Below are 15,601 nucleotides of genomic sequence, written 5' to 3'. Positions count from 1 at the left end.
ATTTCGGTTATCAAAGATGAGTTTTAAGGGACACAATGATTGACTAAAGGGGGAGTGTGAGGGACATATTTTAGTTTTATTAAAAGAGAAGGGAACAAGTCCTGCCCCTTCACCTTCGTATTCCATATTTTTAATTTTGTCGAAATTCGTTCTTTTCCCTTTCTTATGTCAGATATGCCATAGACACGATTTTCAGTCACAAATATTTAATAAAGTCAAAAGTAAAAATCCAAGAACATTCACAGTAGGACTTGAGACCAGACTCGATTCCAAGATTGAATTAAACCTGTAGAAATAGGCACAAACTCTTTGTATATAATTATACTCAAAAATATATATAATTATCTCACCTAAATGTTTGATCATGCAGTGTATTTTTGTTTTTCAAATGGTGCAACTGTTGCACAATAGCTTACACACAGCACAAGCCTGAATTCAAACTCCAAACTGAATTCACAAAAAAGACAAGTAAACAGTCAGTAATAAAATAAGAACCAATAATCAATTTACAAGCAGTAGCACAAATAAATTAAATAGAATAAAGATACAAAGAAAATAAACAGTGCTTTTTTTCTAACAGTAATAGTGAGGTCAAAAATACTACAGAAATGTAATAAATTCTAATAAATTTAATATCAAACGTAAAATAAAACTGGATGGTCTTTCCTGAATAAATGAAATATATATTAATCCTTACAATTACAAAGTTAGTTATTCAAGAGCAGTGAGTGTCAACAAAAAGATACTGAAAAACATCAGATGACTTTGAAAAACATCACTGAAAAAGACACTGAAAAACATCAACGTCACTTTAAGATCGAATGCACAGATCCAATATACTATAACACAACTTTCTCAACTGTTCACTTAACACAAAGCTGACTGTGTTTACATGCATACTTGTCAAGACGGTAATTTTACACATGCATTTGTGTGTATTTGATCAATTTGGTACTCGTGAGCTGTTTGTGAGGCGGCCTTGAGTGTGCATCAGCGCGCTGTCTTACTATGATAGCTATGATGTAAACGAAGGGCAAAGCTTTGCTTCCGCTAGCCTGCTAACATTACAGAGTTGTGGTGGTGTTTACTGTAGCTTTTGTAAGCTCTTGCTTTTGTAAGACTGCTCATTGCCTCTTAGGAAAATGATCCATTATTTTGTGATTGATTACTGTATTACTACAGTTTTCAGACAAATATGATTAAATGGTGGATAACATCATATCTATAACAAAAAAAACAAAAAAATAAAAACATATCACTCTGAAACGTCCTGTGAAATCTGTGCTTGAAATCGATCCTCTTCGTTAACATTGTCAGGGTCTGAATCACCTGGTTTGAAATTGATGGCATCGTTAATATTACCATATGAGTAGAACTTGCAGTTATGAAGGGGCGTGTCATTTGTGTGAAATTAATATTTATTTGTTTATTTTTAATTTTATTTTATAGTACAATATAAGAGGACACGATATGAAGGGAAAAGCAGTTAGAAAGGATACAAGTTGTTTACTGAAGTTGCCATGGCTTAATGTAATAGAGCATGTGTTTTAACCTCTAATATCAGTTATGAAAGATGCACACATTTAAAGGTGATTATTTAATATCATACAATGTGCATGTACAGTGACCCACTCTGTCACAAAGAGTTGGAACCACTTTCACTGGCATTTTAGCTTGTTTAGATTCGCACCATGGTGGTCCCAGTCAAAATCAGCCTCCGGAGCGAGGTCCGATCACATGTCCCTCCCACACCGCACCTGCGTCTGATCAAGACATTTATACGCCACAACGTCACAGAAACTCTTTGACAGGAAATAAACAGCTTAGGGGTACCGGAGTTATAGAGAAACTATACGACGGCTGATATAAACAATTGTGCGCTAGAGGAGTTTTGGACAGGAGTGAATTAGACTTGGGTCAGCGATAGTAACACAGGATCCCCTGGTGGAAGTGGTACTGTGGGTCCACAAGCCTCTCGAGTCCACTGAGATCTCATCACCAGGGCAGACACAGGAGCGTTAGCATGTGCATGTAGAAAAATACTAGCCTTACACACAGACACAAATCATTTCTTCAAAAGGAGTCTGTTTGAAAATGCATGTGACACTCGTTCTTCTTTCGGTTTATCTTTTATTTAATTCAGAAGTGCATTAAAATTGTATTCACACAATGGCTTGAACACCTCTTCTATGATGCGTATGGTTTAATTCCTGTGTTAAAATTAATTTAGATTTATTTTGGAAATGCAGAGAGAAATGTAGAAAGAAAGAAATGCAGAAAGAAAGAAAACCAGAAAGAAAAAAACAGAAAGAAAGAAAGAAACACAGAAAGAAAGAAATGCAGAAAGAAGAAACGCAGAAAGAAACACGTAAAGAAAGAAACACAAAAATGCAGAAAGAAATACAGTACTAAGAAATGCAAAAACCCAGGAAGAAAGAAACAAAAAACACAGAAAGAAAGAAAGATACGCATAAAGAAAGAAATTCAGAAAGAAGAAAAATGCAGAAAGAAAGAAATACAGAAACAGAGAGAAACACAAAAACGCAGAAAGAAATGCAGAAAGAAAGAAATTCGGAAAGAAAGAAAAAATTCAGAAAGAAAGAAACGCAGTAAGAAAGAAATTCGGAAAGAAAGAAAAAATTCAGAAAGAAAGAAATGCAGAAAGAAAGAAATACAGAAACAAAGAGAAACACAAAAACACAGAAAGACAGAAATGCAGAAACAGAGAGAAACGCAGAAAGAAAGAAATTCAGAAAGAAAGAAAAACAGAAAGAAAAAAAATGCAGAAAGAAATAAATAAAGAAAGACAGAAAGAAAAAGAAATGCAAAAATGCAGAAAGAAAGAAAGCAAGAAAGAAAGAATGAAAAAAGAAAGACAGAAAGAAACAAAGAAATGCAAAAATGCAGAAAGAAAGAAAGAAAGAAAGAAAGAAAGAAAGAAAGAAAGAAAGAAAGAAAGAAAGGTTTGGTTTCTAAAATGTCATGTGGTGCGACTTCCCCAAAATTAAAGATGTTTATGAATTATTAATTCATGATATTATAAAACTTTATACATTGGATAATGTATATATAAAAAAACTTTTTTGAAAATAATAATTTGTGTAAGGAAAATGTTCTTATATTTAAGTTGATGGTGACACTCAAAGCCATATAGAAAGCCTGAGGAACAGCCAGGGAATCTGTCACTGACCCAGAGACACAAACCATGAGCCTTCATGCCTTTCTCTGAGCAGTTCTTCACATGATGCACTGATGCAACTGAACTGATCACACTGCCAGTGTGTGTGTGCTAATACTGAACATGTGACCATGCAGCCAGCAGGACCAGAGCGTAAGAGCGAGACGAGTGTGATCTGTGGCAGGTTTGGTTTCCTCAGACCTCTCACCTTGCGTGCTACCACGTCGTTGCCTCAGTAACGTGGAGGAATTTCTGTCGGGGAAAAAAAACAAAAGGCCCGCTCTCAAAAAAAAAAAAAGAAGAAGAAAAAACCACTGAGAGAGGCCAAGAGAAGAAGAAAAAAGCGAAGAGGGAAAAAGCAAAGCACTGGTCAAACAGAACCATATGGGAGAGTGTGGGGCTGGCTTTGATCTTGGCCCGCCGCCTGATTGATGCTGCGCATTTCATTTCCTCGTCAAGGCCGTGACATAATGTTTCACTAACACTCGAGACCCCTCGCCCTCCTCCGCATCTCATCCCCTCATCTCTCGAATCCCCCCTGTTTCCACCTCAAGCCCAGCGCTCCTGCCTCGCTAAACAACACGTCCGTCAACATAGCAAAGCATTCCAGGCTTTAAAACGCTCTCTAACGCGACGGTCCGCGGAAATCTCTGGCCTTAATGTCTCCAGCAGGGCTGACGGAGGAGCGTTAGGAGCGTTAGCGTGCGCACACACTGGGACGAGTCTCTCCGTATGGGACGGTGGACATCTGCGGGACTCGCGATGACCTCACTGTTGCTAGCGTGTGGAAAAAGCGGTGTCATAGATGAAAGGCTATCGCAATCTGTGTTTGTGAGTTTGTTGCTACTACTATGACAATGCAGACATAACAAACGCCTTTGTTAACCCTCTGTAAATCACCGCTGGTATTAGAACATAATGGGATCAGATGAAACTTAAAAGATACAACGCGATTGCTTTAAAAAACACCTGCCTATTTGTTATTTTTTTGGAGCATTGATCTCTGAGAGTGTTGTTTTCTAAAACAAAACTAGAAATGTTTTTTCAAGATATCTAAATATGCCTTTATGCAGTTTAAAGCGTTAGTTCACCCAAAAATTAAAAATTGTCTTATGATTGGCTCACCCTCAAGCCTCATCCTATATGACTTTCTTCTTTCAGCCAAACACAATCAGAGTTATATTAAAAAATACCCTGGCTCTTCCAAGCTTTATAATGGGAGTGAATGGTCACTTTAATTAAGTTTAGTAAGTTTTAGAAGTCCCAAAAGTGCATCCCTCCATCATAAAAGTAATCCATATGACTCCAGGGGGTTAATTAAGGCCTTCTGAAGTGAAGCGATGTGTTTCTGTAAGAAAAATATCCATATTTATAACTTTATAAACTATATAATCACTGGCTTCCGGTAACGGCCGTACGCGAGTCTAGTTTCGGCGGAGGAGTGACTCTGACCCGATGCATGACGTAGGATGTAGGTTGTAGGATGTAGTGTAAGCTCAGGTGAGAGTCGACGCCTCTCGCGGTTCAAACTAATAGAGCTGGGCAACAAACTCAAGCTCCTCCCATTTAAAAATTCTCATTTTAGACTTCTAATTCATGACCAGTGTTTTGTTTTGCTTTATCCTCTGCGCTTCCGCGTTCATCAGTCGCTTTGTTGTGAATGGGGAAAAGTGAAGCGCTTAATATGGCGGAATAAGTCCCGCCTTCTAAATAAGAGCCAATCGGCGATTGGTAAAGTCATCGCATCACTGCAGCCGTTAGAAGCTCCGGTTCCCATAGAAACAGTCAGACGCGCTTCCTCTGCGCATTAGCTTGATCCAGCCTGAAAAATTACGTTTTGATTCGAGCGTCTAGAAACAAAATTTATGAGACAGTTTCATTGGTGATTTCAAATATGAAATTTAATCTTAAGTTTGGCGAACAGTTTTGGAGGATTTGATGTTTCCGAAGAGACAGGAGCTGCACTTGCTGCCCGAGAGGCGTTTCAAAGATGGCCGCCGAGTGAAATGACTTGTCTTAAAGGGACTTTGCTCACGTACGGCTGTTACCGGAGGCCAGTGATTATAGTTTATAAAGTTATAAATAAGAATATTTTTCTAACAAAAACGCATTGCTTTGCTTCAAAATGCCTTTATTGACCCCCTGGAGTCGTATGGATTACTTTTATGATGGATGGATATGATTTTTTGGGCTTCAAAAACTCAGGCTCTATTCACTCCCATTATAAAGCTTGGAAGAGCCAGGATATTTTTTAATATAACTCCGATTGTGTTTGGCTGAAAGAAGAAAGTCATGTACGCCTTGGATGAGGCTTGAGGGTGAGTAAATTATAGGATAATTTTCATTCTTGGGTGAACTTAGCCTTTAATATGCCTTCAGATAGTTTGAGGATAACCAGTGTGAAGCACCATTCATCAGAAACGCATTAAAATTCATCTGATTTTATTTTATGTTTTAAATTGAAGTAACAAATGCAAGTTTTTCTTACGCAATCCATTCTCACTTCTGCGATGAAGGCGGACTGTGACACTCTATTGTTCTTCTTCTTCTTCTGACCTTCGCTCACCTCTCTCTCCAGAGCTCTGGGTCACCTCCACACATCTGGGAGCCATTTCCTCCCCAAAGGACTCACTTCCTGTGGGCAGACGCCGAGGAGGAGGGGAGCTTCTGCCTAACATGGAGGTGTTTCTGCAAGAGGTCGTGCTGGGATCAGCGAAAAGGTGAGATCGAGCCAGTTCCAGGTCATGAGAAATCTACGTCTGACCTCTACGGCGTTATTTTTAAAGCAACAGTCCAAAAATGAAAATCCTGTCATTATTTACTCACCTTCATGACTTCATGACACCTTCACCTTATTCCTACATGATATAAAATAGCATTGTTGCTATTTTGTTGGTGGAAAGTTTAAAGAATCTTCAAACAGATCTTTTTGTCAAGCTCCAAAAAATAAGAAAGTTATGGTATGGCTTCATATGGACATATAAACTGATTTTATTGACAGTTTTTGCAGGTGAACTCTTCCTTTCATAGAGCACCATGTATGAACAATCCTCAGTTTAAAGCCTTTTAATTGTTTTTGCAATTCAAATGCAAATTGTCATAAGTGTCCACTATCAGACTGCTCTGAACATTCATAGATCCATAAAAAATGCTCTTATAAATAAATACAGACTTTCATGTAATGAAACATCCCTGATTCTGAGCTCATGAAGTATATTTACATTCTAAAAACAGCTTAATTATTAGCGTTCAAAGCATTAAAATGCCAAAGGCATCATAAACTTGATCTTCATTATCTGACCAAACATCAAACTAAAGCAAAGTCACACGGCACAGACAGAGTTTTAAAGATCTAAACAGATCTGTAAATTCTGATGGATATTGGATAAATAGCTTTGGGCTTTTGTTCCGCACAGGCGGAATTTCCTTAAATTCGTTTTGAAGCTGCGTCTCCAAAGGACCTTTTAATGTCTGCATGGGCATCTGGTTTCTGCCCGATTCAAGATGGGTTCTTTTCATTCAAGTCTTATGTAAATGCTTTTGGACAAAAATAACTGCCAGGCCGGAGGATTCTTCCAATAACCCCATCACACCATATGTCCGATGCTCTTTATCACTAATGCATCACTTCAGTCTTCCAGCAATCTGGATGATGAGCATAACCGTGCTATTAACAGCCCATATCAGCTAGCTCAAGGAAAACATCGATTTATGGTCGATGAATAGAGGATTCATATACACCAATACCATTAAAAAAACAATATGAACTGTTCTTATTTTATTTTAACAAAACTACTGTACTCTTGGACTTATTGCATGATAGTGTATCTTTTAAAAACTGCATTTTCCAACTCACATTTGTCTTGACATTTGCAATAAGAATATTTACACACACACACACACACACACACACACACACACACACACACACACACACACACACACACACACACACACACACACACACACACACACACACACACATTAAAATTAGCAAAGTTCATCATGCCACCTGCAATGGACAAGTTTGTCAGTTTTCAAATTAAAAAGTACATAACTTGATTTTTAATCGCAAAAATGCGAATTCTGTGATCATTTCCTCACCCATGTTGTTCCAATCATATATGACGTTCTTTCTTCTGCAGAACATAAATAAGATATTTTGAAATATTTCTGTGTTTTTTGTACGTATATACAATGGAAGTCAATGGTCACCAAAACGGTTTGCTTACCAACATTCTTCAAAAAATCTTCTTATATGTTCCACAGAAGAAACAAAGTCATTTTGGGTTTGGAACGACATGAGGGCGAATAAACGATGACAGAATATTCATTTGTTGAGTGAACTATCCCTTTAAGCACTTCGCAAACCTCTAATGACCAAGTCTGACATATAAGACGCCATCAAAAAGGTTAAACTACAAAGAATGAACACAGAATTGTTTCCCTGAATGTACTGCAGTCTAGCGCACCTTTGTTTCAGAATTTTTTTATTACAGCCTAATTAAATTTAAGAGGCAGCACTGTGTGGTAGCTTGTGGGGAAAGGCCCTGCTCCGTCGGGCTCATGTTTGTTCCTGTGGGAGGAGGGGAGCCATACGTTGATTTAATAGCGTTTCCACTTCAAAGTGGACGTTATTGCTGGGTTAGGGTCCCCTATTACCTGCAGAGCCCACGGATGCTTTAACAAGCACTGAGGAAAGGAAAGGCCTCTTTGAATACTGAACCCCTGTTTAAACTGGGGCTAAACGAGAATTACAATTCCATCCTTCTTATAACTGTGGTTTATACACACACAACACATGCATATTTGCTTTTTTATATCATAGTATGAATTGACTGTTGACTTGAAATTAAGCAAATTACTATAGACTAACCCTAATCCAGTCACTATCCCTAAACATTTGGCAAATGTGAAATTCTCAAGTCTGTAGGTTTCCTCATTACAAACGTAGGTTTTACATTTGTGGGAACATTTGGACACATAATGAGTCCACGTTGAAAAACTAGGATTTTGTTGACTTTAAACCTGAAAATAAACCAAACATGAAGAAATATTTGTGAATCTCTTTGTAAAGACGAGCAGATGTTCTTGCGTCCACTGAAGCACAGAGATGATCTTTGGATCAAATCAAAGCAAATCAAAAAGATTTGTACATGTTGGTTTTTCAAATAAACTTTGTACCCATGTTGATTTTATTATTAATAAATTAGAAACTATTGCAAAATAGAAGCATTTTCACTAGTGATGTCAGACTTTGAAACCCTTCCTTTATGTCATCCTCTAAATTAGTTCTAAATAAAACAGAAATCATCTGATTAAAGAAATATTAGTCTTTCATTGTGATGCATCAGATATGTATCAGACCACAAGATGGCAGACATGTATGACAGTGAGAGCGGCGTTCTGCCTTCACTCCCAGCTGCTCCTTAACGCCCAACTCTGTGAAGACAATGGACCAAGAATATATTTCAGGCTGCTGGTTGCGATGAGGATCTTGTTAAAATGAATGAATAACAAATACACATTCTATCTTCGGCTGAACCTGACAGCCAGTGATCATCATGCATTTTTTATTGATTGGAAATTTCAGATTTTGACTGTATTCCACGAGACAAAAAGTCAGACACGTTTCAATTCAAACCGCTTTTGACTGAACCTGATGCACAGATTTGCATTGTTCCACTGTTATGATCATTCTGCTTTTGTACATATGTCACCATGGCTTTGGTTCAAGATTCCCTGCAGCAATTTCACATTCTCTCTGAGTCTCACAAGATGACAACAGTGAGAGGATTTTGCTCTTTGATCACAACACCTGGACGTCTCCCACAAATCAAATGACAGCAAGACTTCCGGGGGATTTGAGATATCCTACAGATGGGAGGTTTCTCCTGAGCGAGCTTCAGTTGTCTTGACTTATCTTAAAAAAATACTTGAGCACTTATCTGAGTCTTGAGGTTTTCTGTAGACATGTAATGCACTTACATTTGACGCTTTGCAAACTTTAATCTTCTGACAGGACTGATATAAATGTCCTGTTACCTATTTAAAAAGCCCATGTGTCATGAGCAAACGTATTTATTCATCTTTACAATACAATCTGTGATTAATACAAGAGATGCATTTAAGTGGTGAAAGTGAAGCATTGTGTCCTAATCTGTTTCAGCACAATCAAAAGCATTTGATTTCGATTCCCTCTCAAAGGGGCCATAGCGTGACTCTCAGTTTCAGACAGTCAGATCCTTTCCTTGACACAAGTACCAAACTTTTCTGGTTTGTGCAACAGGATGAAGCACTCTCAAGGTTTTCAGATGTGGCACAAAAGGAGCCTCACACGGAGGAATTAGTGTTTACCATAAACATCAAGAAGCATGGCACATGTTTTTTGTAAAAACTTTGCTTTCATTTTTATTTTGTTCCTCTGGTTTCCTTGGTTCTAATCAACATGCAGGGATACCCACAGCGCTTCATTTATCCATTTTTAATTTTCCAGTAGAGGTTGTTGTTTCACTCATAAACATTGTCAGTTGCTATTATTCTCGTGTTGCTGGTAGAATCAATTGCATTTCTCGGCAATGCCGCCTGTACCTGGAATGTTGCAGGACAGGCTCAGAAGAACAAGCTATACCAGTAACCGCTCTGATGTCCCTCAGTTCTCAAAGTCAACACACAGAAGTGCCTTCGCTAAGAACCTGTAGACATGTCTCTTAGTAAACCTGAGGAGCGTCTTGCTTTGGAGTTGAGCTGTCCGATCTGTTTGCAGCTGTACCGTGATCCTGTAACCCTTCCTTGTGGACACAATTACTGCCTGGGTTGTATACAAAATGCTGCCCACGCAGAAGATCCCAAGTCCCCGAAACGTTGTCCAGAGTGCAGGGAAGAGTACAGCAGCCCGGAGACTCTTCCCAAGAACTTCAAGCTCAGCGGTATCGTGGATGGGTTCCTGGCGGCCACTTCGGACGGCGGACTGAGAGGAGGCCCGACGGTGCCATGCGACCATTGCCTGGATGATCCAGTGGCTGCGGTGAAATTCTGCACACGCTGTGAAACGTCATTGTGCCCCAGCCACCTCAAGAGACACGAGGAACGACACCGATCACTACACGTCTTAGTGGGGCTGCCTGCAGAACGGGATGGGAAGAGGTGCCCGGTGCACTTGAAGGTTACGGAGTACCTGTGCGCACAGGAGCGCCTGTTCCTTTGCTCCGAGTGCTTGATGGAGGGCACGCACCAGCACCACGAGGTGCAGACGTTCGAGGTGGCGAAGGGGGAAATGACGAGAATTCTTGAGGAACTGGGCAAGTCTGTGTCTGACAAGCTACAGATGACAGAAGCTCTGGTGAAAAGCGCCAACGAAGGACCTCCGGACAAGGCTGAAGATAAGCTGGTGGCCAGGGCAAACATACTACTGGAAAACATGACTTCACTTATAACTACATACAAGGTAAGAATGATAAAAAAGCGAGGTAAAATCATGCCACTTTAACTAGTTCAGTTTGATGTGTTTAAACAAAATGGGCCCTATTTTAACGATCTAAGCGCATGGTCTAAAGCGCACGACGCAAGCACACTTAGTGCATGTCCGAATCCACTTTTGCTAGTTTAACGACGGGTAAAATGGTCGGCGCTCCCGGTGCATGGTCTAAAAGGGTTGTCCCTATTCTCTTAAAGGAGAACTTGGTAGCTTTTTTAATTTAATAAAACTGTCTAGAAATCATTTGGATGGTTAAACAACCTGTTCTGGTGATATTGGTGACTTTCCCCGCTCCCCCCAGCGTTCCCAGGCGGAAAACCAACCTTGCAACTTGTTCACTACCGTCCCGGCAAGATAGAAATTGGAAGTCTCGTGAGAAGCGAAAGCGAGAACGAGAACGAGCGCGAAACACAAATTGCTTTACGGCAATTCGACATAAACACACACGCATGTATGATGTATTACCAGATTACCCACCTCGGAAGACATAGCTCCACGCGATACAGTTGGCTTGCTCCGATCAAAACAAACGCACATGAGCAGCGGTAGAGAAGGGGAGGAGGCCGCCGCAAGTGAGTTTTTTACGACTGTGTTGTGAAATATACGCCCCACCACAGCTGTAGGGGGAGCTCGTGGGGAAAACATGCGACAACAAAAGGGAAAATCAGCGAAGAAGTGACTAGAGTTCGCTAGAGTTGCCGAGTTCGGCTTTAATGAGTAATGGGTGTGTTTTGGGGCGTAACGTGCAATAAACCAATCAGACTCTCATCTCCCATTCCCTAAGCCAGTTGCGCTCCCGCCATGGTGAGATTCACTATTTACATGGCGGGATTTGTAAGCGGAAAAACTGAACGCGTCTCCAGAGAGGAAATGGATCTGCTCGTGCGCGGGGTTAAAGCGCCCAAGCAGACCATCTACGGGAAAGCCGGATTCCACCATATCTTTATGTACACAATAATAATCTTTTACATTGTAATCCTTTTATTTTAAATATGTGACATGTTTGTGTGCGGCTGCGCGTCCCTGTGTATGTAATAAGCAGAGCATTGTGGAGCCACCTATTGGCGCACATTACTAACTTGCTCTGTAAATAACAAAAAAAACATTCCGCCATTGACTTTAGACCAGGTTTTTGTTGGTCAATGGCTCAGTCTATTTCAAATGAAAATAGCAACGCGCCAACAGTGCGCCTGAACACACCTCGTTTTCAGACCAGCCGCCCATGGGCGAACAAATGGGCGCAAATACATCTGCTATTTAAACAATGTGGCGCAGAACGTGATAACTGCGTCAGGCTGAAACTAGCAAAAAACACTTGCGTCGGGCCTGGCGCCGAGTGTATGATGGGGCCCAATGTGTGTGATGTGTCTCTTTTCATTTTAGTAGTAATGCCAAATAAATGTCACCCTCACTTATGTAGAGAGCAACAGATCTAGACCAGTGCTGACGACATACAGTCATGTTGAGGTCAAGCACATTAACACTATTTATATGTGATGTTTTAAGAGTCGGATGACCACTGAGATGGACGACAAACTTCATACGAGGGACAAAAGCTGGCAGGCCAATCTATGCGATTTGGAGGGTTGTCTACACCAGCTGCGGGAAGCCCAGCAGTGCACCAGTGATGTTCTCAATCAATCCTCAGAGTTTCTCTTCATCCAGAACTACCTCACCGTTGAAGCAAGGGTCCGCCAGGCTGCTAACGTCACCATTCCCGGTCTACCTTCCCAAGAGTCCTCCGATGCCAAGCAACTGCGCTCTGTGTTACGTACAGATGCCTTCCACGCCGAGATGAGTCTTCTGTTGGAGTGCCTCCATGGCATAATGAACCCTCTAGACCTAACCTTCAACCCAACCACGGCCAATCCCAGCCTTCTGCTGTCCACTGATCTCAAAACAGTCAAGCAGTGTGCAGGAGTTAAGAGCAGTAATGCCGGAGATCACAGTGAGCGCTTCTCCTCGGCCAGTCAGGTCATGTGCTCGCAGGGTTTCTCCACCGGAGTTCACATGTGGGCGGTGGAGGTCGGCCCCGGGTGCGCGTGGTCTGTGGGACTGTGCTATAAAAGCATCCCACGCAAAGGTGACCACAGCAGGCTGGGGCATAACACCAGCTCTTGGAGGTTGCAGTGGAAGAGCAAGAAGCTGACGGCGTGCCATGACTCGGCTAATGTGGTCGTGGGCGACGGGCTGATCATGCCGCCAAAGAAGGTCGAAGCGACCCTGGATTACGAAGGAGGAACTATTGCATTCCACAGCTCAGGTCAGGGAGGCCGAAAGCAGCATCTTCATACGTTCAGTGCCATGTTCAAGGACACAGTGTATCCTGCGTTTGGGCTCCACTCTACCTCTGGAGATTCATGGATAACTCTTTTGAGTGGAGTTTAACTGACACGAACATGCTTTCATTATGTAACATTCTTGCTTCATTCTCTTTGTCCCTTTATCATTCCTTATGCATTAGTATACCTAAACCTGTACTCCAGCCTTGGAACGTCATGCACATTATATTTACTAAAGAAAAAAAACTTAGTAGTACTTATGTAGTTAGTGTGATGTGTAACATGTTAGTGCGATATTAAAGACTTAATTTACCAATTGAAAATGTATGCTAATCAAGCATTCATTTTTCTGGACGTGGCTTGAGAATTTGAGAGGGCACGTGTCCCCTCAGTTTGATTTGGCATGATGCTTCACGAACAACAACTATAAGCAGAGCAGACATTATTACAAATTGACCCTTTACTGACTGACTTATTTTAAAGTTTGAATACAATGTGTGTACAACAGCTATACAACCCCTGAAAACAGAAGAAACTGAATGGGTTTTGTTTGAGTACAACCCAGAAATCTTGTTTCTTTGGCCTGAAGTAGGAGTCTTTGAAGAAAAGAGATTGTAAATAAAGTAACACCAGCACAGACAGTGTGTTTTATCCAGAGCTCAACTCTTTCCATGTCTGAGGAAAGAAAGAAAAAATCAAATTCAGATGCTCTTAAAGAAACAGAGCATGGGTATTATATTACCAGTGAGTTTGATAACATCTCTGGGGTATTTTTGCTTGTAGTTTCACTTAAACTAATGGGAATATGTAGTGACAGGAACGGCACCCAGAATGTGAGCTATGCATGTACACAAGGAACATTATGCTACAGAGCAGCATTCTTCAGGGCCATATTAGACAATTTACAGATTAGATCATGTTTTATTAAACATGCCTACAAATTTATTTTATTTATTAAAATGCCTGTATAGTCTGTATGGTTCCACTTAAAAAGAAATGTACATCACCTTCTTGTCCTGTAAAACAAGAAATACTTGTTCACACCTTCCCCGTCACACTAGTTTTGACTCATGTCAGTCTGTGTTAAACAATTTCCCATAACAATTATCTCTCTGCATTTTTCTCTAGAATTTGAAGATAAATCTGAATATATGTAGAGGTTTATCTAGACATTATGTAAAGCACTGAAGATACTGGATGCAGATTTGTTATGTATGTTTATGTATGTGCTGATTAAACTTAAGACTCTATATATATTTACATGCACCAATGCTAAATTTTTCTATATGTCATAATCATTTGTTAACAAACAAGTATTCATTGCTTCAACAAGCACATTGTTTCTGCCTTAAATTATTACATTGTTTAAATGAATAAATTTTTAGCTAACTGTTGTTTGTATATGAACATTCCTGAAATAAAGTACATAACTTTGACAGTCACCTCTGATAACACATCTCTCTAAACTGTAATGCTGACACATTCATTTTCTGTAAAGCTGCTTTGAAACGATGTGTATTGTGAAAAGATCTATACAAATAAATGTGAATTGAATTGAATTTAGACTCATTTCTGGATGATTGCGCCTTTAGTGTTAGAAGTTTATGATTAATTAAACATCCAAGCCTGTTTTTTTCTCTCTTTCTTCTTTTCTTTTTTGGAAAACAATTTCACTGGAACCAATCATTCACATTGTGTTATGATAGTTTTAGTTGAATACATCTTACATCACTTGAATGGCCCTGACTTAAATAAATGAGTTTATTCTGTAAGATTTCATTGTTGTTGTTGTTGTTTATTAAATGATAATACAGTATGGCATTATTTGATCTACAACAGCACCATCTACTGGTTAGAGACAACTTTTTGTTCTTGATACTCTAAATAAAATTGCAATAAATTCAGTTATCCTCACTTGCGCTGGTTATAGTATACATTTTAAATACTAAATTGAAGAAAGAATTGGTGTAAAGTGTAAAGGGTTTCTTTAACTTGTCCGTATGGCTAAATGTTCATAAACAGCTATGACAACACAATGTCAACACAACAGATGGTAATAACAGCCTTGTTATCAGGCCTGATGTGCCATAAAGAAAAGAAGTTTTACATAGTTAACCATTAACATCACACAACTTCAACCCTGAAAGACAGCAGAAGAGGACATCATCCCAGCGAATGCGATACAAAGTTCTCCCACAAACGTAAGTGCATTTACAATTTCTCATGTGTGTGATCAAAATGTATAAGTTGTTTTGGATATGTAGTGGTTTCTGTGCCCTGTGATTTGCATTATATACTAATAAAAGGGAAGTTAGTTCTGGGAAAAGCCTGCGCAGTAGCATTTGTTTGCTGATATCTCTTGTCTCGATATTATGTAATGTTAAGCCTTTTTAAAGAGTGCCAAAAGTGTCCAAATATTTTCAGGCCACTTTATGTCATTGTTTAAATAATGTTTGATAAATATTTTATCTTGTCTTCTTTACAAGTGTGTATTTTGTCATTTTTGAAACAGACGACACACAGTAAAGTGGTGAAAATGAGTGACATAGATGACGATAGTGAAATATTCTTCTCAGTTAAAGTGAGTATCACCTTTTCATAGATTTAGTCAATAGTTTTGTTGCATTTATGTATTAAATAATCTTAAATAATAATAATGTTTTA

At 39.6% G+C, this 15,601-nt stretch overlaps 1 protein-coding gene across 1 annotated transcript; it reads left to right on the top strand.

Annotated features, from left to right (window-relative positions):
* Positions 1-9,859: 9,859 nt before the first annotated feature.
* LOC308702971 (tripartite motif-containing protein 72) lies at positions 9,860-13,454 on the top strand. Its single transcript, XM_081386167.1, has 2 exons — positions 9,860-10,625; positions 12,162-13,454. The coding sequence occupies exons 1-2, from the start codon at positions 9,882-9,884 to the stop codon at positions 13,041-13,043; spliced, it is 1,626 nt and encodes a 541-aa protein (XP_081242293.1). The 5' UTR covers positions 9,860-9,881; the 3' UTR covers positions 13,044-13,454.
* Positions 13,455-15,601: the final 2,147 nt, after the last annotated feature.

Source organism: Scardinius erythrophthalmus (assembly GCF_964197995.2).
Source record: "Scardinius erythrophthalmus genome assembly, chromosome: 15".
In the NCBI taxonomy this organism is placed as follows: Eukaryota; Metazoa; Chordata; class Actinopteri; order Cypriniformes; family Leuciscidae; genus Scardinius; species Scardinius erythrophthalmus.
This window is presented reverse-complemented; position numbering and strand designations above follow the sequence as displayed.

What these genes read in the sequence shown, in the direction of transcription:
- LOC308702971 (XM_081386167.1), top strand. Translation starts at nt 9,882, where the DNA reads ATGTCTCTTAGTAAACCTGAGGAGCGTCTTGCTTTGGAGTTGAGCTGT. An exon ending in CACTTATAACTACATACAAG is followed by an intron (nt 10,626 to 12,161) that starts GTAAGAATGATA and finishes TGATGTTTTAAG; the next exon opens with AGTCGGATGACCACTGAGAT.